The 26,188-nt window shown below is 57.6% G+C and overlaps 1 protein-coding gene across 7 annotated transcripts in view; it reads left to right on the forward strand.

The window, feature by feature from the left end:
• Nucleotides 1–26,188, forward strand: part of HMCN2 (hemicentin 2) — a 150,438-nt gene that overhangs the window by 92,186 nt on the left and 32,064 nt on the right. For 5 of the 7 annotated variants that reach the window (XM_074362401.1, XM_074362398.1, XM_074362396.1 and 2 more), the window contains 32 exons: nt 368–529; nt 1,270–1,551; nt 2,754–2,921; nt 5,016–5,129; nt 5,590–5,676; nt 6,503–6,694; nt 7,546–7,719; nt 7,841–7,957; nt 8,438–8,580; nt 8,949–9,099; nt 9,732–9,950; nt 11,535–11,648; nt 12,031–12,218; nt 12,862–12,958; nt 13,759–13,920; nt 14,092–14,205; nt 15,122–15,324; nt 16,027–16,108; nt 17,711–17,842; nt 18,247–18,390; nt 18,479–18,638; nt 18,728–18,852; nt 19,325–19,508; nt 20,926–21,023; nt 21,562–21,828; nt 22,475–22,647; nt 23,074–23,155; nt 23,250–23,386; nt 23,979–24,120; nt 24,208–24,352; nt 25,171–25,298; nt 25,943–26,099. In XM_074362401.1, the coding sequence (XP_074218502.1) occupies nt 368–529; nt 1,270–1,551; nt 2,754–2,921; nt 5,016–5,129; nt 5,590–5,676; nt 6,503–6,694; nt 7,546–7,719; nt 7,841–7,957; nt 8,438–8,580; nt 8,949–9,099; nt 9,732–9,950; nt 11,535–11,648; nt 12,031–12,218; nt 12,862–12,958; nt 13,759–13,920; nt 14,092–14,205; nt 15,122–15,324; nt 16,027–16,108; nt 17,711–17,842; nt 18,247–18,390; nt 18,479–18,638; nt 18,728–18,852; nt 19,325–19,508; nt 20,926–21,023; nt 21,562–21,828; nt 22,475–22,647; nt 23,074–23,155; nt 23,250–23,386; nt 23,979–24,120; nt 24,208–24,352; nt 25,171–25,298; nt 25,943–26,099 (4,843 nt within the window). Of the gene's footprint in view, nt 1–367; nt 530–1,269; nt 1,552–2,753; nt 2,922–5,015; nt 5,130–5,589; nt 5,677–6,502; nt 6,695–7,545; nt 7,720–7,840; nt 7,958–8,437; nt 8,581–8,948; nt 9,100–9,731; nt 9,951–11,534; nt 11,649–12,030; nt 12,219–12,861; nt 12,959–13,758; nt 13,921–14,091; nt 14,206–15,121; nt 15,325–16,026; nt 16,109–17,710; nt 17,843–18,246; nt 18,391–18,436; nt 18,639–18,727; nt 18,853–19,324; nt 19,509–20,925; nt 21,024–21,561; nt 21,829–22,474; nt 22,648–23,073; nt 23,156–23,249; nt 23,387–23,978; nt 24,121–24,207; nt 24,353–25,170; nt 25,299–25,942; nt 26,100–26,188 lie in introns of all 7 variants that reach the window. The other 2 variants (XM_074362394.1, XM_074362397.1) reach the window with 2 other exon arrangements.

The raw sequence follows: 26,188 nt of genomic DNA on the forward strand, positions 1-26,188 counted from the left end.
TCAGTGTAGCTAGATGGATGGGTCATTTATTCAATAGCCTTCACTGAGCCCTGTGATGCGCCAGGCCCTGGACAGCCTCTAACAATCCCGGGGGAAAGTGAGGCAGGTGTGCCTTCCAGGACAGCCCAGGCCAGGGCAGGATTCAGATGGCCACCTGCAGGCAGATCTGTGTTAGGAAGAAGATCAGAGTTATGGGAGCTCAGAGCAGGTTCCAGGATCAGTTTTGATACTTAGGGAAGGCTTCCTGGTGGAGGTGATGTCTCAGTGGACACCTGAGGAATGAGCAGGAGCTGGTCAGGATGGACGAGAGGACAAATGTTCTTGGTGGAAGGCCTGGGGACCAAGGGCTTCTTTCTCGTGCATCCAGGTCTGCCCCTGCCTGGAGAGGGGGCCAGCCTTGGGCAGGTGTCAGCTGTGGGGCGGCTGCTGTACCTGGGACAGGCCCAGCCAGCCCAGGAGGGAACATACACCTGTGAGTGCAGCAACATGGCAGGAAATAGCAGCCAGGACCAGCAGCTGGAGGTGCACGGTGAGTCGGGCTGGGATGGCCTGAGCCAGGTGGGAGGGGTCAGAAGGGGCCAGAAGGGTGGGCAACCAGGCACCCTGGCAGGGCAGCCCTCACCCCCAGAACCTGAGCAGAGACAGGGACAGGAATGATGAGAGCCCTGAGACTACTGGCGTTTTGACTGCCCCTCCTGGTCAGCTTCTTACAGCTCCTGCCCTCAGCATGAGAGATTGGGCAGCTCCCAGTGGCCCCCAAGGAAAAAAACACAGCTTGAGACAGCTGGAAACTAAAAGAATGTAAAATTTATATGAACTCTTCTGTATAATAGAAACCTGCATCTCCATCTGCTTGTCCTGCAGTGATGAAATTAAATCTCTCAGCCTTGTAAAAATCATTCTAGAAAATACAACCAAGAAAGGCGCTGCTCTGTGTCTTGGGGAGACCCCCCTTGAGGAACAATCCCTCCCCCCGACCTCTAGCTCTGGGAAGCCTCTGGTTTCTGAGGCAGAAAAGCCCTCCCAGATCTTAAGGGCTGTGCTGTGAGCTCGTTGTCTGAACAGCAGGCCCACGGTGATTCCCAGGGTACCCCATTACAGAGATGCAAAGTGGAGGCCCGGAGAGGTGAGGCCACCTGGCTAAGGTCACACAGCCAGCAAGGGGCAGGGGGACGATAGGCCAAAGGAGGCGTGCCCAGAGCCTGGCAAGTGGGGAGTTCTTGGTGCCCAGCGGCCAGCTTTCCCTGACGTGCCTTCTCCACATCCCAGTTCCCCCTCAGATTATAGGCGCCCGGGAACCCCACACACAGGTCTCCGTGGTCCAGGACGAGGAGGCCACCCTGGAATGCAACGCCACAGGGAAACCACCACCCAGGGTGACGTGGGAGCGGGCCGGCCAGCCGGTGGGGGCCGAGCCTGGCCTGAGGCTGCAGGACCAGGGGCAGAGGCTGCACGTGGAGCGGGCGCAGGCTGCCCACGCTGGGCACTACAGCTGCGTGGCCGAGAACGTGGCCGGGAGGGCCGAGAGGAGGTTTGCGCTCTCTGTGCTGGGTGAGGACTGGCAGCAGCTGGAGGAGGGCAGGAAGGGGCTGGACTCGAGAGGCAAGGCTGCCTCAGTCTGTAGGCATAGCCTTCCAGCTGTGCTCCTGGGGCCACCCCTTGTTCTGCCAGGAGTCAGACCTCTGGTGAGGGCTGCTGTTGGGGGAAGCTGCAAACACTGCTCTCAATGTCAGGACTGGCTCCAAGTAGCCCTCACTTCCATTCCTTTCTCCCTCCCTCCCTTGTTTACTGTTCCCCTACCCTGTTCTGGGCAATCTTTGTCCTGCATGATTCATATGTGATGGAGGAATTTGTGGGTCTGGGAGAGATCAGACCCTGAACACCGTCCTGGGAAATCAGGGCAGCTTCCTGTAGGAGGTGACCTTTTAGCTGAAATGTGAAAGCTGAGGAGGAGTTAATCGAGTGGTGGGGTGAGAGGAAGAGTGCCAAGCAGAGGGAGCAGAGTCTGCGGAGGCCTGGAGCACATCCACAGTGGCCAGAACAGCCTCATGATCCCAATCTTTTATTGAGCTCCTACTGCAGACCTCAGGGTGGAGGCAGAGAGTGGGAAGAGATAAGGAGGGAGAGGTGCACAGGGATTCTTTAAGGAGGCCCCCCTCTCTCACTTTTTTTTTTAATGAGGGGGAGGTAATTTGATTATTTATTTATATTTGGAGGAGGTACTGGGGATTGAACCCAGGACCTTGTGTGTGCTAAGCATGTGCTCTACCGCTATACCCTCCCCGCCAGGAGGCCCCGCTCATCATGCCTCTGGCATTGCTGGGACCCCCAGCCTCGTCCACTTATCCATGCCCGGTGGAATGCAGCTTCTTTTTGGAATGGACCTCTGCTGTGTGCATTTAGGGACCCACCTGTATTCTCCTTACTCTAATGCCAGTATTATTTGCTCAGTCTTTAAGCAAATTAGCCAGGCACTGTGTTGTGCTTAGCACTTCATACGTGTTCTTGTTGAATGCTCCAGGCGTCCCTCTGAGGGGTCAGGGAAACTGCGGCCCAAGTCCCACACCAAAGCCCAGCCTGTGGCCACCACTCTCCCCCTTCAGCAGGAGCAGCTCTGATCTTGTCACTTCTGCTGCTCAGACTCCCCCAGCTGAGGGGTGGGGGTCCTGGGAGAGGGTGCTGGTGGGGGTGTGGGGAAGGAGCATCCAGCCCCACTGTCTGCATCCTGAATGTGGCTTCTCCTCTGCGTCCAGTGCCCCCAGAGCTCATCGGTGACTTGGACCCACTGACCAACGTCACTGCTGCCTTGCACAGCCCCTTGACGCTGCTCTGTGAAGCCACAGGCATCCCACCCCCGGGGGTCCGCTGGTTCCGAGGGGAGGAGCCCATCAGTGCTGGGGAGGACACCTACCTCTTGGCAGGTAAGGTGCCAGTCAGGGGAGTATCTGGGTATCAGGTCTGGCCCTCTGCCTCTGTCCATCACGTTCCCATGATCTGTAATCCTGAACTGCTTGGTTGGGATAACCATTTCAGCTGTTGGTCCCCCAAGAGTGCACCCCAAAACACTGGTTGGTTGATGTGCTCTAAGAGAAGAAAAAAACTGGATTTAAATAAGTTTGGAGAAGGCTCTCTGCTCTGCTCTCCTGGAGACTCATGGTGACCTATTGTACAGTCAAGGTTCTGATAAGTTCTACAGCAAAGATTCTCCTGGCGCTTATGTAACATCCCATAGAGCTGTAACAAACTTTTGGAAATGCTGATCTAAGCACTTTCTCCTCTGAATATTCATCTTCGTCACAAAGTTGGTCTGTGATGGTCCTTGCTGATATACAGTGTAGAGTCTGGCCTGTGTGTGTGGATTCCTTCTACAGGCTTTGGGATTGTTGTTCTTTTATTTCTGGTATCTGCCCCCTGGTGGATGAGGCTGGACTAGAGGCCTATGCAGGTTTCCTGGCAGGAGCTGGTGCCTGCTCACTGCTGGGTGAAGCTTTGTCCTGGACCTCTGGTGGGCAGGCCGTGTCTAGAGGCCTTGGTGGCTCAGGAAGTCTGCTGATGGGTGGGGCTGGGTTCCTACCCTGTATGTTGTTTGGCCTGAGGCTTCCAGCCCTTAAGCCTACAGGCTGTCTTGGTGCTAATGATCCGATCAAGATGTCATGCTCCAGGAAAGCTCTCATAGATTAACACTACAGGAATGTTTGCCACCAGCTTTTATGTCCCCTGGTGAGCCACAGCCGTCCCCCATGTTGTCAGGAGACCCTCCAAAACCAACAGGCAGGTCTGGCCCAAGTTCCTATGAAATCACTGCCTCTGCCCTCAGACCTGGTGCACGTGAGATTCTGTGTACGCTTCCCAAGAGAATGAAGTCTGTTTCTCCCAGGGCCGTGGGGCTCCGGGAGCTAAGCCTCACTGGCCTTCAAAACCAGATGGCCTGTGATCTCCTCCTCCTTCCAATGCCAGAGCCCTGGGCTGGGGAGCCTGACGTGGGGCTCAGAACTCCCACTCCTGTGGGAGGGCCTCTGCAACTTAATTATTCTTCAGCTTGTGGGTCACCCACTCGGAGGGGGATGGGGCCCGATATATCACAGGCACCCCCCCCCCACCATCCCGCTGTGGTTCCCTTTATGTTTCCAGTTGAAGAAGATCTTTTTTTGCTAAGTTCCAGTCTTTTTATTTTTGATGGTTGTTTAGCAGTTAGTTGTGGTTTTGTTGTAGCCGCGAGGAGAGGTGAGCTCGTGGTCCTACCACTCTGCTATCTTGACCGGAAATCCTCGCTGGAACACAAACGGGGAGGCCAAGAAGCAGCATCCCATCAGAATCTTGCAGGGCCCCTAGGCCCACTGAAGCTCGGCTTCAAGGACCCCATCCATTGTTCCACACAGCCAAAGCTGGGGTGGCAAATAAGTTTCCCCTGTGCACCACTTCTGAGCACTTGGTCGAGGCTGTCAGATTCGTTGTGATGGTATGAATTCAGAGACTGCATCTGGGCCCAGCAGAAAGGAGAGTGGCGATCAGTTAGTGATGTCTGCCCTGGGTGCAGGAATAGCAGTGATGACATGTGTCCTGTGTACTGCCTTCCTTGGGCTGCTCTTAGGAGATCCGTGGGTTCCTCTGAGAGGAGCTGGTTCACCTCTGAGAGGTCTTTGGGAGAAGGCAGCCTTTTACCACGTCCGTGAGAACAGAGTGGGGGTTCTGATCTGAGCCAGGATCACACTGCTGTCCTTCTAGCCCCAGCCAACCCACAGAACTGGAGGTGGCCAGGTGATGACCCTTCTTACTAGAACAGGGTCCTCAAGTTTATGCTGGTGTAGGTCTCATGTCCAGGAGGCTCCATCCATCTGTTTATCCTCCTGGGCCTCAGTTTCCCTATTTGAAGAATGGAACACTGTGGATGGCAGACACATACACATCTAAATATAATGCCTGGAATGCTCCTCTTCTTGGTGGGCAGCCTGGGCCCGGCTTGGGACAGAAGGCTATTCATAGCTGTGCCCGGGACCCACCTTCCTCCCTCCCAGGTGGCTGGATGCTGAAAATGACCCAGGCACAGGAGCAAGACAGAGGCCTCTACTCGTGCCTGGCAAGCAACGAGGCTGGGGAGGCGCGGAGGAACTTCAGCGTGGAGGTCCTGGGTATGTCACAGCCCTGTTCTCGTGGGCACCCAGGAATCCATCCCCTCCTGCCTGGGAACCTCTGGGGTTGGGGCCCCGGACTGAGGGCTCATGCTGTAGCGGGGCGCCCGGTACAGGCAGGAGGGAGAGGCCGAGCCTTGTTTTCTTTGCCTCATCAGCAACCTCTTTTCTGAGGCTGCCATAGAACTTTCCAGAAATAGCCAGGACTAACCCAAAATGAAAGAGGCAAGGAGTTTTCAGTACGCTCCAGCTACCTTCCTGTGCTCGGGCCTTCTCCCAGGAGCAGTGGTACCTCTCTCAGCCGGTAGCAAATGCTTATTAAACTCACTCCCCAGCAGCAGGTATGAGGGGATGGGGAGGCAGAAGAGATGCCATGGGTTCTTGGCTTCCTGCTCTGTTGTTGTTCAGCCTGAGTGGGCCAACCCTGGTCAGTAACTGTCTGTCTTTCTGCCTCTCCCAGTTCCTCCCAGTATCGAGAACGAGGACGTGGAGGAGGCAATCAAGGTGCCCGAGGGGCAGACGGCCCTCCTGACGTGCAACACCACAGGTGAGGGACTGGCAGAAGCGGGAGGAAGGCAGCTGTGGAAAGAGGGGGCCCCTGGAGATCTGGGCTCTCTGCCTCCGGCCCTCCTGCTCCCCACGGAGGGTCCCTCTACATCTTGGACTTGGCACCGTGTCCCGCTCATCTTTGCTCTCTCTGTGCTTCTACCCCAGACACTCTTCCCAACTCCTCACCTGATTATAGATCTCAGCTTCCACGACCCTCCACAAGGAGTTCTTGGCTGACCCCTTGGGCCCATGGGCTCTCACAGGTCCCAGTGCTCCCCCATCCCAGCACTGGCCACACTGGAACATAGCGGCCTGTGACATCTGTGTACCCCAGGGAGGCTCCTTGAGGACCTAAGGGCTACCTTGTCGCCCTGGTATCCCCAGTGCCCAACAGAGTAGGCTCCCAGAGTAGGCTCGTGGGCTGGAAGAGATGGATGGATGGATGGATGGATGGATGGATGGACAGGGGTGTGGTGAGTGGATGGATGAATGGATGGATGAAGTGGGTAGGGGGACGGATGGATGGATGGATGGGGTGGGTTGGGTAGATGGATGGCTGAATGGAAGAAATAACTTGCCTTCCTGTCTTGTCTGTCTGTACCAAGCCATCTTGGCCCACAACCTGGGTAAGGAAAAGGCAATCGAACCACATCGGAAAGGGCCTACACCACACTTGGTGGCTGCTTCTGTGTCTTGCCCTGCTGCATGGGCCTCTGATGGAGAATCAATGCCCCCTGTCCCATCTTGGAGCAGCCTCTGACCTCTCAGCTGACCTGGTCAAAACCTACTGAATTGTCTCACCTGCCTTTCCCCTGTGCACGCAGGCCACCCACAGCCCAGAGTCACGTGGTTCAAAGATGGCCGGCCCCTGGCTGGTGGAGATGCCCACCGCATTTCTCCAGATGGAGCTCTCCTGCAGGTCCTCCAGGCCAACCTGTCTACTGCAGGCCATTACTCCTGCATTGCAGCCAATGCCGTCGGGGAGAAGACCAAACACTTCCAGCTTAGCGTCCTGGGTAAGTGCTGGGCATCTTCTGGCCATGCTAGGTGCCGGCAGGAGGGAGGACCAAGGTGACCAGCTCCTTACAGACAGCTTCCCACAAAACACTGTTTTTTCCTCCCACTTCAACAGCAAAAATAATGTAATTAGCTGAATGTCCACCGCAGGCCAGGCATCTGGACAGGCCTGACTAGCTGAATCTTTACAACAGCCCTAGGAGCTGGGAGATGTGCTGGTCCCCGTGTCACCGATGAAGTCCTGAGGCTTAGAGAGGTGACAAGATCCCAGGCCCCAGGGTGGCAGTTCACACCCAGGCCATCAGCCTCCCAAGGGCAGTCAACATGAGTGGTTTCTTTACGAGAAACAGTAATCTAGAAGATGAGAGGGACACAGACTGTTGGGTAAAAATCTGTTTCCAAAAATGATGTTGGTAAAAAGGTAGGTCCCCAGCAGGGGCTGACAGAAGAAATATGGGGACCAACGAAAGCAGAGTTTTCTCAGCAGGGAGCAAAACTCCATCCACCTCCACGTCTGCTCAGAGACTGGTACAAATTGGAACCACAAACAGAATTGAGAAGGCTCTGCTTAAATTAGCAGACAGTTGAATGTTAAGAGACTCCACAGGAGATTGAGGCAGGAAGGTGTCCAGCTCCCCCTGTGGTGCTGCAGAGCGGCGGAGAGCTCTGGGTCACCCAGGCCTGAATTCAAGACTGGCCACAGAGCGCATGGTTCCTCTGGGCCCCGGTTTGCAGTCTGTGTAATGTGAACAGCAAAAGCACGGAAGCGAAGTACCAGAGTCTGAGACTTTTCTGGACCCTGGGGCCCAGGGTTGGAGATCACTAATGAGCACTCCCTGCCCCACCACAGTGGCTCCCACCATCCTGGGAGTGACGGAGGACAGTGCAGACGAGGAGGTGACTGTGACCGTCAACAACCCCATCTCTCTGATCTGTGAGGCGCTGGCCTTTCCCTCCCCCACCATCACCTGGATGAAGGATGGGGCCCCATTTGAGGCCTCTAACAACATCCAGCTGCTCCCAGGTGATGCCCTTGAGAGGGTTGGCGGGGAGCGAGGGGGCAAGGGGCCGTCATGGGGCTGGGTCAGAGGAAGGAAGCCTCGGTTAATGCCTGAGGGTGACCCTGGCCGCTGCCTCCCCCCAAGCAGGCACTCACGGGCTGCAGATCCTGAATGCCCAGAAGGAAGACGCAGGCCAGTACGCCTGCGTGGTCACCAACGAGCTTGGGGAAGCCATGAAGAACTATCATGTGGAAGTCCTCAGTGAGTCGGGACCCTCCCGGGTGCCAGCCGGTGGGCAGGAGACTGCCCGGGGAACGTGGGCACCCCAGGCGCTTTCATGTGGCTTGTCTCTTCTGGTGGTCACTGGACAGCCAGGGCCGGCTCAGTCATTTAAGGGCCAGGGACAGAGGAGGAGGGAACCAGTGAGTTAGGACTTGGGCCATGTGGACGCCCAGACCCACACCGGTCCTGGCTTCTTTCTGTGTGACCAGAGGCCCCATAACTTGAGACTTGGTACCCCCAGGAGGGCCCCCTGAGGTCACCCCCAAAATTCCCCTGCCTCAGACCTGCCCTGTTCCGGACCCATCTCTCCCCAGGAACGGGTGGGTTTCCAGGGTCCCTGTTCCCCTGCTCTCAGTACCCAGCCCCCCCGTTTCTGGGACAGGCCTGGGACCAGGGGGAGGGCGGGGTCTCAGCACCTCTTCTCCAGGCCTGCTTCTCAGGCTCCCTTGTCCCTTTCAGTCCCCCCTTCCATCTCCAAAGATGACCCCTTGGGGGAGGTCGGCATGAAGGAAGTGAAGACCAAGGTCAACAGTACCTTGACCTTGGAGTGCGAGTGCTGGGCCGCGCCCCCGCCCACCATCAGCTGGTACAAGGACGGACAGGTGAGCTCGGCGTCCCCTGGCGGCCTCAGGCTCTTCGTCTGGGTCCGCCTCATCTGCTTGGAACCTTCCAGAAAAGGCAGTTAGAGCACTGAATGATTCCAGAGCTCACCTGGGCCCTGCCCCACCCTCTATGTTTTAATAAGAAATCCAGCTTTTCATAGGAAACAAGGCTCACAAACATTAAACTCTATGTTCACCCACTGAGTTCTCCAATTCTTACGTTACACGGATTTGGGGTTACAAGAGTGTCAGGGTGTTCCTATCACTTTATGTTGTATTTTAAAAATTGCGTGAAAATCTAAGTACACTTGTCTGGGTGCTTTTGGCCCCTCATTTCTGACTTCTGTTTCCCCTCTTTCCACCCCCAGCCCGTGACTCCCAACCAGCGTGTCCGCATCCTTGGCGAAGGGCGGCTTCTCCAGATCCAGCCCACGCAGGTCTTGGATTCAGGGCGATACCTGTGTGTGGCCACCAATGTGGCTGGCGAGGACGACCAGGACTTCAACGTGCTCATCCAGGGTGTGTGGGGGCCCCGCAGTGGGGCGTGGGCCAGTGGGAGGAGGCAGGGCTGGGTTGGCAGTGGCACAACTTGGGGCGAGGGGTGCCAGTGCTTCTGGGTGGCCTTGCAGGGCTCTGTTCTGGGGTGCCCGTCCCCTGCCTCATTGCTGTCCAGCATGTCTGCCCCCCAGACCCTAGGCCTGGGCTCTTTCACTTCGAGACTGGGGGCATCACTGTCCCCCTGGGTCTTCATTTTACCTTTGTGAAATGTGCCTGATCAAACCAGGTGGCCTTGAGGGCCCCCTCCAGCTCCAAAAGCTGATGACTGAGTGCCTCTGTGCTCCAAGGCACACACTGGCTAACACTTACTATCTGGCTTCCTCCCCTGAGACATATCAGTGTGTCCCGAGAATGAGTCGGTTAGATGTGAGCTCCAGAGGGAGGAACCTTATCCTAGAGCCCACATAGTAGTTGCTCAGTAAACACTGGCTGAAGGAGTGAGTAAATTTAAAACCTGCCCTGACCAAAGGGATTGGCCCAGATGGTGGGATCTCTGCAACTACGGGAGGTTAGGAAGGGGGTGTTTCTTTGAGCAGGGGTGCATTCCCATCCCTCAGCTGTGTGTCCTAATGGCTTTGTCGCCCCCTCCCCAGTGCCCCCTATGTTCCAGAAGGTGGGAGACGCCAGTGCAGACTTTGAGACCCTGTCCCGGCAGGAAGAGGCCCGGGGTGGGGTGACGGAATACCGGGAGGTCATGGAGAACAGCCCCGCCTACCTGAACTGCGACACCAACGCGGTCCCACCCCCGGCGCTCACATGGTACAGGGAGGACCAGCCCCTCTCGGCCACGGATGGGATGTCTGTTCTGCAAGGTAGGCCAGGGCTGCACAGCGAAGCGGGGCGTTTGCAGGCAGGCACCAGGGTCACACCCTCATCAGAGCTGGCCTCCTTGACTGCCTTTCTGCAAGTCCTCTGAGCTCTCCTGTGTGCTGCTTGCTGTGTGACCCCCGGTAGGGCATGTGACCACTCTGGACCTTAGCTGCCTTTTGCAAACAGGAGCTAGAAGTTCTTTCCCAGTTTAAAGGCAAGAATAGGGTCCCCTTGTGCCTCTGATTTTTAGAACAGAGGTTGTCATCTGGGCCGTGTCCACCTCTGGGCTTCAAGATCTGATATGTCCTGGCCCCTGTCTCTGGAGAGGGGCCAGTCCCTTTATTAAGATCTCGTGACCCCCAAACACTGAAGACGCTCTCACTGGGCTTTGATGCCCACTCAGAGTCCAAGCTCATTGTTCGTATGACCTTTTAAATTTTTTTATTACTTTATGTATTTGTTTATTTAAGGTTATTTAATTTTTCTTTAAACAACCATTTTATTTTGGAATGGTTTTTTGAGGATGGTTTTGAATTAAAACTTTCCAGGGGTGAAGCTTAGAAATGCCTGGCTTCCCTGGGCTGCTGCCCAGCCCCCTGGGGGGGCCCAGAAATGGGAGGTATTCCAGGCACAGAGCCAGGACTGGGTGGTCCCCTGGCCTAGGATTCACACGGTGTGTTGCCTCGGATGAACGGGGCAAGAAGAAAAGGCGGCCTCTTGGAGGTCTGGGAGAGGTAACACTTATGGAAAGCTGTCATTGACCCCTTCCCCCGGCCGCTGCCCTCTGACCTGGGTGCACAGTGAGCTCAGTCACATACTGATCTCTCCAATCTCACTGTTGACCTCTGACTCTGGCCACTGACCCTTAATCCTGGGCACATAGGGGTTGTGGTCACAGCTGACCTTAGTTCTGGCCTGATCATAGATTAACCTCATGTATGGAGTGACACCCCTGCCTCCTGCCAGGCCATGGCCACTGCCTCCCCAGGCCTGGCTACTGTCCCCTGGCTCTGCACATAATGAGTCCCTGGTTCTAACTCTGGTCACAAACCTGCCACAGCCTGGGTCAGCAGTCTCCCAGCCCAGAATCCTGAACACACAGTGACCTTGGCCTGGCCCCAGCTGGAGACCAGCTCCAGCCCCCCCGCTGCCAGAGTCTAGCCCTAGCCTGGCATCACAGAGGGTCCCAGGTGATGCCCCCCACCCCCAACCACCACAGCCTCCTGAGATCCTCTGCCTGGATGTTCGCCCAGCTCTCTGCCCCTTCCCTCTGCCTTCATTGAGAAGCTGGGCTTGGCACTGCCGGGCACTCTTAGGAAGTCTCCGTTTTTCCATCTGTAAGATGGGAGTAGTAAGAGCACACAGAGTCAGAGGCCACGGAAATGCCCGGCCCAGGGCCTGACACAGCACAAGCCGTTCCTGTGCTTTATTTGATCCCCTCCCCCGTGACCTGGGCTGAGCAAGCGATCCTGTGCATTTCACAGGTGGGGTGGAGGTGGGCGCAGTGATGTCTTCCAGGTCCCCTCCAGGAGAAAGAGCGGGTTTCCTTGCCCTTGCTCAGGCCTCTGTCCCCATGTCCCCCCCAGGGGGCCGAGTCCTGCAGATCCCCCTGGTCCGTGCGGAGGATGCCGGGAGGTACTCATGTAAGGCCTCCAACGAGGTGGGCGAGGACTGGCTGCACTACGAGCTGCTGGTGTTGAGTGAGTGGCCCAGCCTGTGGGCGGGAGGGGGCCTGGGTCTCAGGTGTGCAGGCCCCCTGGGGGTCTCCCTCCCAAAGAGGGTAGAGGTAGAGACCATGTGCAGTCTTCCTATATTCAGATGTACATGATGTAGGAGGCGCTATGAGTGGGCTCTGAAACCAATGGGACTGGGTTCAAATTTTAGGTGTGCTGCTTCTTAGCTGTGTGACCTTGAGCAAAACCACTACCCTCTCTGTGCCCCAGATTCCTTAGCTGCATAGGGGCCTGGGAAGGTTTGGTGGGCAGGAGCCCCAGCCAGTGCGTAGCACCAAATGCTGCCCACAACCAAGGAACTTTTCCCAGGGAGGCTGCCCGCTCCTCACCCTCCTCTCCCCAACCCCAGCCCCACCTGTGATCCTGGGTGACACGGAGGAGCTGGTGGAGGAGGTGACTGTCAACGCCAGCAGCACCGTCAGCCTACAGTGCGCAGCCCTGGGCAACCCTGTGCCCACCATCTCGTGGCTCCAGAATGGGCTGCCTTTTTCCCCAAGCCCACGGCTGCAGGTCCTGGAAGACGGGCAAGTCTTGCAGGTCAGGACGGCCCCCGCTTGGGCTAAAGTCAGCAGCTGCTGTGACTCAGTACTGCTTATCTGGGGACCAAGGAGCTGCCATTACCGGTGCCCAATTAAGCTCTTTGCCTGAAACCATGTTAGAGCCCCTGGGATTCAACTCAGCCCACTGAAAAATCATATATGAGGAGCCTTACTGGGCTGCACATAGCACCTGAGAGGGACCCACAGGCTCGCACAGCTGGAGCCCAGCGCGGCACAGGGCAGCTCTCCACGGGAATGCCATCCGATGCTTACAGACCATGCCCAGCATCTAGGACCCCAGGCAGCACCTTGGCTACCCAGTCTCCAGACACAGCTGCACGACACCCCTGGGGCCCAGCACAGCACCGAGCAGCCCTCCTTGGGGCTGGGGGAGGTGGGCAGGGGAGCCTTGTCATCATCGGGTTAGCTCCAGGGAGTTCGCCTCACGTCCTGCCCAGATGTCACAGACAGCCCTAGATGGATGTGGGGTGAAGCCCACAAGTACTGCTCCATGTGGACGAAGGGGGTCTTCTGAGGGGGCTCCTCCTGGTGCCTGCTGTGCCTGGGCTGGGTGGGAGGGAGCCCTCACAATAATTCCTGGGGGGCCCAAAGCCATTGGGCTGGGGGATGTGCGCCCACAGGTTTCCACGGCGGAGGTGGCTGACGCCGCCAGCTACATGTGCGTGGCCGAGAACCCGGCGGGCTCCGCAGAGAAGCTCTTCACCCTCAGGGTACAAGGTGAGCTGGGCTGAGCAGGCAGCTCCTGGGGGAGCCCCCTGAGGAGGGGCCGGTGCTGTGGGTCTGTCCGGCCTGCCCCATGGGGGATGCGTGCAGGCAGACACAGCAGCTCGGTCCTCCCCATGTCCTGGGCTGTGGGCCTGCACTCGGAGTTCAGGGATCACGGCCTGGTGCCAGCCGTCTCCCGGGACAGAGAGCACGTGGGGACCTGCATCACCGAGGGCCGACCTCAGATCATTTTAAGCAGCTTCAGATGTTGCCAAAGGAATGGCTCTTCCCAGGCCTTAACAGCACCATGACTGAGCACTTACTGTGCACCTGGCGTGGGGCTGAGCACCTGCCCTGGGCTCACTCCTGCCAGCAGAGCTAGGAGGTTAGCCTGATTTGACCTATGGAGACAGACTCAGAGATGCTACCCCGTGGGGGGTCTCCCTGCCCTGGAGTCAGCCTCTCAACCTCTGCCTCCTTGTGACACGTGCATCTCAGTGGCCATGGGCTCTGCCTTCAGATGTGGGGCAGCTGTGGCCTCGGGTGGAGGGACGACAGTGTTGAGCACTCAGGGTCTAGGACTTAAACCCAAACTGATATTTATTCCTGCTCCGCCGCTGACCAGCTGAGTGGCTTTGGAAATGTGACTCTCCCTCTCTGACCTCTGAGCCCCCATGTCCTCATCTGTAAGGCAGTTATGCTTCTGTAAGCAGTGGGAACTTGTGAAAGCCCTGTGTTTCCCTCTGTGGCTCTCTGCCCCCCACCAGCATGCATTTTTATGTGTCTCTTTATTCTGGTGGCCATGGGGACAGTCCCACCACGAATCGCAGGTCTAAACTCGGAGCAGGTCACAGCCATCCTCAACAGCAGTGTCTCCCTCCCCTGTGACGTCCATGCTCACCCGAGCCCCGAGGTCACGTGGTACAAGGACAGCCAAGGCCTCTCCCTGGGAGAAAAGGTCTTCCTCCTGCCTGGTGGGTAAACTGAGGCTTGCGGCCCAGCTCTGAGGCTCTGTGGGGGAGCCAGAGCTGCTACCTCAAATCTGGGACAGGACTGGGAGTCTGGGAGGGCTGTAGGATTGTGGGCTTGGGGCCTGGGGGCTGGGGCCTGCTCGCTGGCGCCAGGGGCTGGCTTCCCCCCGACAGGCACCCACATGCTGCACCTGCCTCGGGCACAGCCGTCGGACTCCGGGGTGTACGTGTGTGAGGCTCTCAATGCCGCTGGCCGAGACCAGAAGCTGGTGCAGCTTAGCGTGCTCGGTACGTCCTGTCTGTCCCCCACCTGCACTGTCCCCTGCTCCTTCAATCTGCCCTCACATCCCTCAGGCAGCACAGCCAAGAGAGGGGCAGCTGGCCCTGGGGGAGCCTGGACACCTGTGCCCTCTGCAGCAATGGTGTCTGGGGGGCAGTGATTCAGATTCTGGGTTTTAGAGTTGAACACACTTGGGTTTGAAACTCAGCTGCTCACTTACTTGCTCTGTGAACTTGGGCACATCAATGCCCTTCTCTGAGCCTCGGGTCTCTTATCTGTAAGGTGACAGTTGGCACAAGGACTAGATGATGTGTGAGCCCTTAGCCCAGTGCCTGGCGCCCAGTGAGCTCTGAAGGGGAGGAGGGGACAGCAGAACAGTGGTGGGAGCTGGCCCAGGAAGGGCCCTTCCCAAGCCTGACTGATCACAATGTTCTCTGCATGGAAGCTGTATGGGGCTCTTGGTCTTCAGAATCCTCTTGGGGAAAATCTGGCCCAAGATGTCACAAGCCTGGACTCCCTGGAGGCTTCTTTCCAGCCCTAGGGCGGGTTAATTCATTTGTGCCTGTCCACCTGCTGTGCGCCTGATGCACCGTAGGGTCCTGTGGGCTCACAGCCGGGGTGGGAGCTGCGGTCCCTCACGGAGGCTTCTAACTCAGCTAGGGCCTGCGCTGTGTAGGAAAGAGCCTAGGAGGGCCAGCTGGGAGGCTGAGCCCAGAGAGGGCTAGAGGCTTTTCCCAGGCCACCCAGCAGGTCCTTGGCATGCTGGCCTGGCGTCTCTCCTTCCAGTTCCCTGGGTCTGTGATCGTCCCTGGGGTGGGGTCCACTGCGTGACCCTTGTCTCTTCACAGGCGTTATCCCGTGGGCTGGGGCGGGGAGGACACCAGAAAGGCCGTGGCACCTCACTCGGCCCGTCTCCTGCCCCAGTTCCACCCACCTTCAAGCAGGCTCCCAGCAGCCCCCAGGATGTGGTCGTGGTGAGGGCCGGGGACAAGGCCGTCCTGAGCTGTGAGACAGACTCACTCCCCGAGCCGGCCGTGACCTGGCACAAGGACAGGCAGCCCCTGGTCCCAGCACAGCGGACCCGAGCTCTGCTAGGTGGGCAGAGGCTGGAGATCCAGGACTCCCAGGTGAGCTGTCTGGTGGTGTGGGCGGCCAGGGGTGGATCTGGGGATGTCGCCTCCTGGTTTTGGTGAGCTGGGGGGAGGTGGGCAGCTGGGTGTCAGTGTGTGGGGGATGCTGCCTCCTCGGCGTGCAGGACCTCACCCCAAGCTGATTAGCAGCTTCTGGGGCTGGACAGGTGGGAAGAACCCAAGCCTGCAGATCTGGTGCCGCATTGGCTCACAGAGTGACTTTGAGCAGATCCGTGCCCTGATGCCTGCCTGTTTCCCCAAGATTTGGAAGCCTTCTCCAGACCCCTCTGATTACGACTCTCTGGGAGTCTGTTCTGCATGCCTCCCCTCACCCCCAGGTGGATTAGACACTCAGAAGTGTTCACTGGATGAACAATTGCTGCTCCTCTGGAAATGTGCCTGGGGCTCCCCTCTCCTGGCTCAGCTCATCCCCACAGCCAGGGTCCTTCTCCTCCAGGCTCAGGGGAGGGTGGGCTCTGGAATCTGCACACTCTCTTTCCATCAGTCCTCCTGCATCTCGAGACTCTTGGTAAAGGCCAGAGGGTCTCACCTCTCCTTTGGCTTCCCAGGCAGGACCAGCATTTTTGTAGAGTCCTTGCTCTGGAAGGTTCTGGGGCTTGGATTTTTGGGGGGAGCTCTAGGTGCCCCCACTCCAGCCACATGCACCCTGACTATTATCATGCCCTCTCTCTGTCCTAGGTGTCGGATAAAGGTTTATACAGCTGTCGAGTCAGCAATGCAGCTGGGGAGGCTGTGCGGACCTTCATCCTCAAGGTCCAGGGTAAGCTGGGGACCAGCCTGCAAGCATCGCCACAGGACCCCTAGCAGCACATGGGGCCACCAAGGATGGGAAGGGCAGTAGCCAGAAAGAGGAGGTGTTGCTGAGTGTTTAGGGCATAAGATTTGGAATTGAAAAGCCCAGGATCTGAATAGGACTCTGCCCATGACTTGCTCTGTGGGACTTAGTAGAGTGACTTTGTTCCTCTGAGCCACAGATTTATCTTCAGTAAAAGGAACTGTAGCAGTACCTGCCTGTTAGGCATGCAGGAAGCTCTCAGTCTATGGACTGCCATGACTGTGTCTATAAAGTGCTGGGCACAGTGCCTGGCGTGGGGGCACTGGATGGGAGTCATCAGAGATCAGACTCTTGGGGTCCTGGGACCATGTCACCTCCACCTTGAGGTGCTACCCCACCAGCCCAAGGATGGAACATAGATGGCATTTGATTGGGTGTGGCTCTAGCTGTGGTTGAGGAGGAGCCTTTTGGAGCTACCTAGGGAAGCAAGGGATGAAAGCTTGGCCAGATTTTCTTGGGGTCAGATGTTGTGTCTGTTAGCATATCGACTCAGCTGTGTAACAAAGAGACCCCAAAATACAGTGAATCAAGTAAGAGGGAAGTTTCTCTCTCTCATCCAAAAGCCCAGAGGTCTGTGTCTAGGCTGGAGGGTAGCCCTGGACCTACCAAGTGGCAATTTAGGGACCCAGGATCCTTCTATCTTATTGATCTCCCATCCCCTTGGGGGTTGTCCCTGTCCATGTTGCATCCTGTTTCAGCCCATGAAGCAGAAAAGAGCAGCAGTAGAGGGTAAGCACTTTTATTTTAAGTGAGTGATGCAGAAATTTTATCTGTCCCCTCTGCTTCTATCCCATTAGTGAGAACCTAGGCAGCTGGCCACAGCCGGCTGCAAGGGAGACTGGGAAATGTAGTTTCTACCTGAGTGACCCCGTGCTCAGCTAAAACTGCTGGGCAAGATGGAAAGGACAGATTGGAGGGACATCAGCTATCTGCCACAGATGGCAAAGCCGGTAGCCTCCCCACCAGGGGGGAAGTGGATGAATCCAATCCTAAGCCATATTAAATACCAGTGTTGGAAATGATTGCTACCTGATCTGCTGCTCAAAGCTCATACCTCCTTCTCCTGATGGCTGTCTTGATGAACAGTGGAAAAGGGAGACTGTCTGGTTCCTGAGGGAGAGGATGTTTCATCCTAGCACAGCCATCTCTGTTCCACTGGTAGTGGCTGCCTAGGGTGCATGAAGTCATCCTGGCTGAGCAAGAGAGAGTGCTGGGATCAATTAGTGATGTCTGTCCTGGCATAGGCTAAGGCCTACTGGTGCAGTACCGAGTACTTGCCATCCTTGGGCTAAGCGATACCCTCCTGGGCTCTGCTTTGTAAATGTTTTGAAATAGCCAGCTGCTGGTTGTACTTATATTTCTGAATAAAACAACCCACATCACCATCAGTGGCAAAGCATAAGATGTCAACTCCCAACCCCAGGGAAGTGTTTCTTGGGAATCCCTGATCTGCCTGATGGAGGGAAGTTGGGGGCAGGGGGACGGGCAGAGTCTTAGGATTCTAGGAATCTGGCTTCTCTCCTGCAGTGCCCCCAACGTTTGAGAACCCCAAGACGGAGACTGTGAGCCAGGTGGCTGGGAGCCCCCTGGTCCTGAGCTGTGATGTGACTGGGGTCCCTGCACCCACTGTTACTTGGCTGCAGGACAGAATGCCTGTTGGTGAGTACACCAGCCCCTCCCTTTTTAGTGCCAGCTATTCCTTTATTTAGTGAAATGGCAACAGGAAAAGGAACAAGTCCTGGACACTAAAGGGAGTGGGGTTCCTTGGGAGATGTCCCCACTGGAGGGAAATAGGGAAGGCCCAGAACAATCAGAAGGATCTGGGCTGGGGAGGGCCGTGATGTGGATGGCAAGAGGCCCTGCCCGTGTCTGGGCCTCAGTTTCCCTATGAGCACAAGAAAGGGGTGGGTGATTTAGAGGTTCCTGGGGTCTTTCCAGCCTTGTGAGTGTGGGGAGCCAGGCACCCTCTCTGGGAGTCACATGACTTTTGTCTGGGCCCCGTGGTGGCACCTGGGGCTTGGGTCTGAGCAGGTGAAGTCCTGGCATGCCCCTCCATCCCACAGAAAGCAATGTGGCACATGGTGTGGTGTCCCGGGGGGGCCGCCTCCAGCTGAGCCACCTGCAGCCAGCTCAGGCTGGCACCTACACGTGTGTGGCTGAGAACGCCCAGGCCGAGGCCCGCAAGGACTTCGTGGTGGCTGTGCTGGGTACGTCTGCACCCTGCGCCACCCCCGTGTCCTTCCCCCATGCCAGCCCCAGCCACTGCCCCAGGCCTCACCACAGCCCCTGCCGCAGTGGCCCCGCGGATCCAGAGCTCGGGTGCCACACAGGAGCACAGCATCCTGGAGGGGCAGCAGGTGCGGCTGGACTGCGAGGCTGACGGGCAGCCACCACCCAACGTGACTTGGCTGAAGGATGGTAGCCCGCTGGGCCAGGGCACGGGCCCCCACCTCCGGTAAGGCCCGGCCTGTGCCCTCCCCACCCCAGGCCACAGGGCCTACAGGCCCTCACGCACCTGCTCCTGGCTCACCCTCCCCATGCCAGGTTCTCCCTGGACGGCAGCTCCCTGGTGCTGAAGGGCCTGAGGGCCTCGGACTCCGGCGCCTACACCTGCGTGGCCCAAAACGCGGCCGGGGAGGATGCCAGGCTGCACACCGTGAACGTGCTGGGTGAGCAGCTGAGGGGCGAGGAGAGGCAGGTAGCCCCACTGTCCAGGATGGCAGCAGCCTGGCTGCCGTGGGGCCACCACTGGGGCATCTGGAGGGTGGTGAGAGGCCCGGATGCAGGAGACCCAGTGAAGCCCCAGCCACGCCCAGTCTGTGAGCCAGGTCAGTCTGGCCCCTCTGGGCCTCTGACAGTCCTCAGACTAGGGGCACAATCGCGGCAGCCCATGGGTGCAGCGGGCGAGTCAGGGGTGAAGGAGAGAGCCATGGGGCCAGGCCGTGTCCCCAAGCAGTGGGCTGCATCCTCACCAGGGGTGAATATGGACCCAAGAACCATGTGATGATTGCCACATAATGGTTACTTGTGGCAAAAGTCTAGGTATATCGGTGCCACCTCCTGGGACTTCCCTCAGAGGGGCCCACTTCCCTTCCCCAGACTCCCTTACTGCCCCCTTTTTCCTCTCTGCCCACCCACCAGTGCCTCCCACCATCGAGCAGGGGGCAGAGGGCGCGGGGACCCTGATGAGCAGGCCCGGGGAGCTGGTGACCATGATGTGCCCCGTCCGGGGCTCCCCGCCCATCCACATGAGCTGGCTCAAGGACGGCCTGCCCCTCCCGCTCTCCCAGCGCACCCACCTCCATGGCTCGGGCCGCACCCTCAGGTAAGGGAGTGGCTCCCCAGCCTGCCAGCCAGCGGATCGTAGGCTCTGGACACACTCTTCAGGCAGCTTGGGCTTAAAAACACATCTGAATGTTTTATAGAGTAGAAATAATATAAATGTACTGAGGTTTTTGATGGGGTGCGTGAGAGGACCTCACCCCTAAATAGAGTTCCAGAGATGAAAGAGACCTCTGCCCTCAGGCTTTCACAGCCCAGGGCAGGGGGCACAGATCCAGGTGATGACATCTGACTTAACCTGGCCCTGGGTGGAAGAAATCACGGAAGGCTTCCTGAAAGAAGGTGCCTGAACAGAGTCTTTATGCCTTCGGGAGTGTTTGCTGTTTGCCAGGTGCAGTTCCAGGCACTGGGATGGAACAGTGAGCAAGATGAAGCCTCTGCTCCTGCAGCTGTGGGGAGGGAGGGACGCAGAAAATAAACAGATAAAAAAGTGACACGTCACAAGGGATATGTGTGAAGAGTAAAGGGTTGGGAGGTGGTAGTGGAGGGTGCTATTTTAGGGTGGCCAGCAGTAGGCACTCAGATAAGGTGACACTTGAGCAGAGTTGGAGTGAGGTGAGAAGGGGAGGTGAGTGGGTTCCACTGGGAAGAGCTTCCAGACAGGAAGAGCAGGTTCAAAGGCCCTGAGGTGGGCATGTGGCTGTGTATTCTAGGAGCAGAGTTAGGGGAGGGGAGGTCAGATGACATAGGGCCTCGTAAGTCCTTCAAAAGACTTGGATTTTCCTAAGAAAAGAAGGAAAGCCTTGAGAGAGTTTTCAGCAGAGAAGAATCATGATGTGACTTAACTTTTTTGTGTGTGGCAAAATATACATAACATAAAATTGACCATTTTAACCGTTTTTAAGTGTACAGTTCAGTGGCATTAGGTACATTCACATTGTGTGCAACCATCACCATCATCCTTCTCCAGAACTTTCCAGGGGACATGGACAAGGGCAGCTCAGGAGGAGTGGTTGGGACAAAAGGAGGTTCGAGAGAAAGTGGGGGCCCAGGCAGTGGAGACAGTGAGTGGAGATGACTCTGGTGAGTCTTGAAGGCCAAGAGGAATTGTTTCAAAGAAGAAGGTGGGGCTAGCAGGCTGTCCTGGGGTGGGGCAGTGGGGCTTCCAGAATCTGGGAAGCAGGAAATCTGGCTGCAGAGTGAGGTGGGCAGAGAAGTCAGCAGGGGTGGCGGATGGGAGTCTGGGCTTTATTCTAGGGGCACCGGAGAGGCAGGAAAGAGGTTTAAGAAGGGGCTGGACCTGTTCAGGTGTGTGTTTCAGAGCTGCCCCTCTGTCTGGCAAGGCTTAGGAGACAGGATGGAAAAGGAAGGGAACTTTTCCACTGATGCTGCCTCTCCCTCCCCCTCCCTCTCTCTCTCCCTCTCTCTTGCTTTTTCCCTCTTTCACTCGAGGGCTTCAGGATTTCCCAGGTGCAGCTGGCGGATTCCGGCATCTTCACCTGTGTGGCTGCGAGCCCAGCAGGTGTGGCCGACAGGAACTTCACCTTGCAGGTGCAAGGTACAGAGCAGGGGGTGGGCATGCAGGTCTTTAGGTCTCAGGGGATGAAAAAAAAGGCCCTTGCCCCCTCCCTTTTGCCCATCTGGGTGGAACCAAGGGTTGGCCCTCAGGGGTGTCAAGGCAGGGCAAACGGAGACAGCCTCTGATTCATTCCTTCACTCATTCATTGACCTCACAAATAGTCACTGGACACTGGTGTGCCAGGGCCTTGCCAGGCGCCAGGGTATGGCAGTGAGCAGAGGTAGTCCCTGAAGCCAAGAGGTCAGTGGGGGAAACAGCTTTGTAAAGAGACAATTATAATTCCCCAACTAGTGATGCCAGAGGAAGGAGCTGATGCCATGGGAGTACCTCACCTGGCCTTGGGGGTTCAGGGAAGGCTTCCTGGAGGAAGTGAGATCTAAGCTGAGGACTGGAGATGAGAAAGAATAGTTGAGGAGAAGGGTATGCTGGCTAATAGTAATAGCCTGTGCAAAGGTCCAGGGGTGAGGACCACTTGGCGTGGAATAAAATGGTTCATGCCCACTCTTGCCCTGCACAGTGCCCCCCATCCTGGAGCCAGTGGAATTCCAAACTGACGTGGCAGTGGTCCGTGGCTCCCCGGTGGTCCTCCCCTGTGAAGCCCAGGGCAGCCCCCTGCCCCTAGTGTCGTGGATGAAGGATGGGGAGCCCTTGTTGCCCCAGAGCCTTGAACAGGGGCCCGGCCTGCGGCTGGAGACAGCAGGAGCTGGTGATGCGGGGACCTACTCCTGTGTGGCCGTGAGCGAGGCGGGGGAAGCAAGGAGGCATTTCCGGCTGACAGTGATGGGTGGGTCACCTGCCCCCAGCACCAGCTTTTGTGGTCCAGGGATGGGAGAGTGGGCCTCTGGGGGCGATGGAGGAGGCAGTGGGTGAGGTCAGCACCGCAGGAGACTTGGGGCTTAGAGAACCGGTCTCACTGACCTGGCTGCTGTGTCTTGTCCCCCAAACCTTGTTAAGCAGGGTCAAAGTCACTGAAATCTGGGGGCAGTCCTAGGTCTCAAGCACAGATTTTGCAAGTGTTGTGCCATGTTGGAAAAATTTGTGTCAATTATGTGCAATATTTCAAACTTTCCATTAGCAAAAAGATTATGACCCACTGAAGACTCAGGTGACGGTTAGAAGTTTTTAGCAATACTGGATTTTTATTTAGGGTATATAGGTTTTATTTTGGGATGTCATGCCACTGCACACTTGATAGACTACAGTGTAGTGCAAACGTACCTTTCTGTATCCTTGTTGATTTTAAAGCACAAATAACTGTCCCAGGCAGCGGGCCCGTGGTCTGATGTTTTTAGGACCCTCCAATACGACCACCGCCTGTCTATTTGTGGCCCCAGCTGTCAGCATCTGGCTGATGGAGAAGGGGGATGAACCCAGCCCCCAGTGCTCCGGGCACAGCCTCCACAGCTGACCCAGGGTGGGGTGTCTTGCAGATCCCCCCCACATCGAGGACTCAGGCCAACCTGCAGAGCTGTCGCTGACCCCTGACGCCTTCTTGGAGCTCCTCTGTGATGCCCGGGGCACCCCCACACCCAACATCACCTGGCACAAGGACGGGCAGGCCCTGAACAGGGCCGGGCGGGTGCTCCGGGTGGAGGGTGTGCAGGTGCTGCTGCCCTGCCCTCTGTGGGATGAAGCTGGGGATGGAGAGGGGAGGGGAGGGACCTGGTGGCAGTTTGCAAGGTTTGGCCAAGCTCCACTTTTGTGTGGGGTGTGAGGATGTGATGATGCCATGGGAGTTCCTAGTTGGAACTGGCTGTTGCAGATAAATCCCTAGCCTGGCCAGAGAAGGGCTGGTGCAGTCAGAGGGGACTTCCTGGAGGAGGTAGGCTCTGCCCTAGCCCTAAAGCAAGGATGAGAGAGTGGTAGGGAAGAAATATTCCAGAGGGAGGAGGAGTTGATGGGAAAGGCGGGATGGCAGACTCAGCAGGCCTGAGTCAGTCCTGGGTCTTTAGCGGCGTAGGAAGGAAGCCAGATCAGGAGGTGGGCAGGCTGAGGCCAGAGGCAGCTGCTCACCCTGCTCCGTCCCCAGGTGAACGATGCTGGGCTGTACACTTGCCTGGCCCAGAGCCCAGCTGGTGAAGTCGAGAAGAGCTTCCGGGTCAGGGTTCAAGGTAGGGGGTGCCGGCGTGGGGCCAGGAGAGGGAGGCAGGATGGGACCCCCAGGGGAGGGTCCATCTCTCATGCCCTCTCTGCCGGCCCCACCAGCCCCTCCAAATGTCATCGGGCCCCAAGGCCCCCGCTTTGTGGTTGGCCTGGCCCCGGGACAGCTGGTTCTAGAGTGCTCAGTGGAGGCGGACCCAGCACCGGAGATTGAGTGGCACCGGGATGGCATCCTGCTGCAGGTGGGTGCCAGGCTGGGGACCCAGGGGCACTGCCTTGTCCCTCTCAGGCCCCAGACCCAACCAGACTGAACCCCTGGTGCTGAGGGCCTGTTCTGTGCCCGCGCGGCTTTGCATACTGCTCTCCTGTTGTTCCCCACCCCTGTTATTGCTGTTGCTCCATGTTGCAGATGGGAACACTGAGGCCAGGAACACCCGCGGCTTCTGATGCATACCTGTGCTGTACCTTTGAGCTACGCTTAGTGGCTATGTGACAGGGGGCCAGTTACTGAGGTTCTCTGTGCTCATCCCTGAAGTGGGGCCAGTTTGCTGCTGTGGACCCAAGGATTGTGGATCTGGTGGAAGGTCCAGCTCCTTGGAACACACCCAATAGGCAGAGCTCCAGGCGCAGGATTCTGTTTCCCTCCCATGGGAGCCTCTTTCTCCAGAGGGTCCTCAGCTGGGTATCAATTCAGGGGCTGCAGGCCAGCCCAGAATGGGGCAGAGGCCACTGTCCGGCCCCACTGGTTCCTTGGTCCTCCCTGCCTGGTGCCTGGGGGCTAGCCTGGCCTGACCAGCCCTGATGAGGGGCTCTCCATCCTGGGGGTCTCTACAGGCAGATGCTCATACCCAGTTCCCAGAGCGGGGGAGGTTCCTCCAGCTGCAGGCCCTGAGCACGGCGGACAGCGGCGACTACAGCTGCACAGCCCGCAATGCTGCAGGCAGCACCAGCCTGGCCTTCCAAGTGCAGATCCACAGTGAGTGGCCCTGCCCCACCCCCCACTCACCCCACCCCCGAGAGTGACAGGCTCCTAGCACATGCTCCCTCTGTGCACCTCCTCCAGCGGTCCCCAGCATCCGGCCAGGACCACCCGCAGTGAACGCCTCAGTGAACCAGACGGCCCTGCTGCCCTGCCAGGCAGATGGTGCCCCCCCACCCCTCGTGAGCTGGCGGAAGGACGGGGTCCCCCTGGATCCTGGGAGCCCCAGGTGGGAGCTGGCAGGGGAGGGCAATAGGGAGGGGCTCAGGTATCTCTTTACAGGTTGTAAACAGAAGCCCACCTGGGCAGTTAGAGCAGAAAGGACATAGGTCTTCTCAGAACCCAAGGACAGGCATGCCCACTTATTAAGTACATGGTGGCTGTCTCTGGTTTTGACTCTTGGTTGCAAATCTCTGTTTCTGTGTGGGCTTCATGCCTCTTTCTTTCTCTCTCTCTGTCTCTGACCAATTTTCAACACCTTCTTTCTCTATGAACATGGTAGAAATGGATCCCCCAGCCCCCAACTTTTAGCGCCTCTGTTCATACAACCTGCAGAGCCTAGAGAGCTGTCTGTGGATTCCAGTTCCAAATTCCCAGGGCAGGGAACTCCACTGGCCCAGCCTGTGTGCCGAGTTTGTCCACAGTCCAGTTGGCTGTGGCTGGGAGCGGGGCCACAGTCCAGACAGGGCCCCTGGGAGGGAGCAGTTTTTAGACCTGATCTAGGGGCCATTCTCAGAAAGAGTAGGGGTACCACTGCCTGCTGGCTCTTGGGAAAGGCTGGGCCCAGGTGGGAGCCCCAGAGGCCTGAAGCAGCTCCTCTCACCCTTTCTGATGCTGGGTGGCAGTACGGGTTGCCGCCCATGGCTGTGACCCACCCCCTGCCCTGACCCTGGACTCGCAGATGCAGGACTCCTGAGTTAGCACCCTCTCACTGGGAAAGCCAGGGACAGAGTGGAGGGTCTTGCTGGAGACACCAGCAGGGGTCCAGCCCCTTGTGGGGCCTCGCTTGTCTGCACATACCCATGGCAACCCCTCCCTCCATTCCAGGTTTCAGATTCTGCCTGAGGGTTCCATAAGGATCCAGCCAGTCCTCACCCAGGACGCGGGTCATTACCTCTGCCTGGCGTCCAACTCTGCAGGTTCCGATCTGCAGGGCCGTGAACTCCGGGTCTTCGGTAGGTCAGTGAGGGAAGGTGTGTTTTTTGCCTACATCATCCGCCCCAGTGTGGGCTGAGTCCTGCTTAGTTTCTGGGTCATCCTATCTGTCAGGAGCCAAGAGTAAGGATCTCCAAATGTTTTTGACCATGAAGCCCATTAGTAGAGATTTTGAGCGTGTACATTCCAAGATGCGTATTTATTTTTTGTGCATATGTTGCATATACTCACCACTTACTGTTGTATTAAGTGAGTGATAAACCTGCACGAGCTGTACAACACGCAGAATCACTGAGCCCCCAGGTGCTCCAATCTGTTCTTTAATCCAATCAATCACCTTGGTGGAAGCTGACCTGCCGGGCCCGGGCCCCGGGGGGTGGGTGCCGCTGGGGAGTTGCACCCTGGAGGCCTCCTTCAAGGAGGGCTGGTAGGGGGACGTCAGCCTCAGGGGTGAGCAAAGGCCCCATCACCTCTGCTTTGGGAGCCCACTGGAAGGTCCCCTTTGGGAATTTCTCCTGCCTCCTCGTTCCCGCTTCCTCTGGGATGGGTTGAAGGTGGCATGAGCATCCCCTGTTCCTGGTTCCCCTCTGGGCACAGCTTCAGTGAGCCCCTCCCACCTACTCCCACCCTGCACCCTAGCCCCTGACGACTGCTCTCTCCCCAGAGCCTCCAGCCATCGCCCCCAGCCCCTCCAACCTGACCCTGACCGCCCACACTCCCGCCTCGCTGCCCTGTGAGGCCAGTGGCTCCCCCAAGCCTCTTGCGGTCTGGTGGAAGAACGGACAGAAACTGGACTTCCGCCTGCAGCAGGGCGCCTACCGGTACTGAGCTGGTCCTTCTGGGACCATCACGAGCTGCTCGGGGTGGCTAAGGGCGTGCTCATCTCACAGAGTGGGAACCGGGCCAGAAC

This window comes from Camelus bactrianus, chromosome 4, assembly GCF_048773025.1.
Source record: "Camelus bactrianus isolate YW-2024 breed Bactrian camel chromosome 4, ASM4877302v1, whole genome shotgun sequence".
Lineage (NCBI taxonomy): Eukaryota > Metazoa > Chordata > Mammalia > Artiodactyla > Camelidae > Camelus > Camelus bactrianus.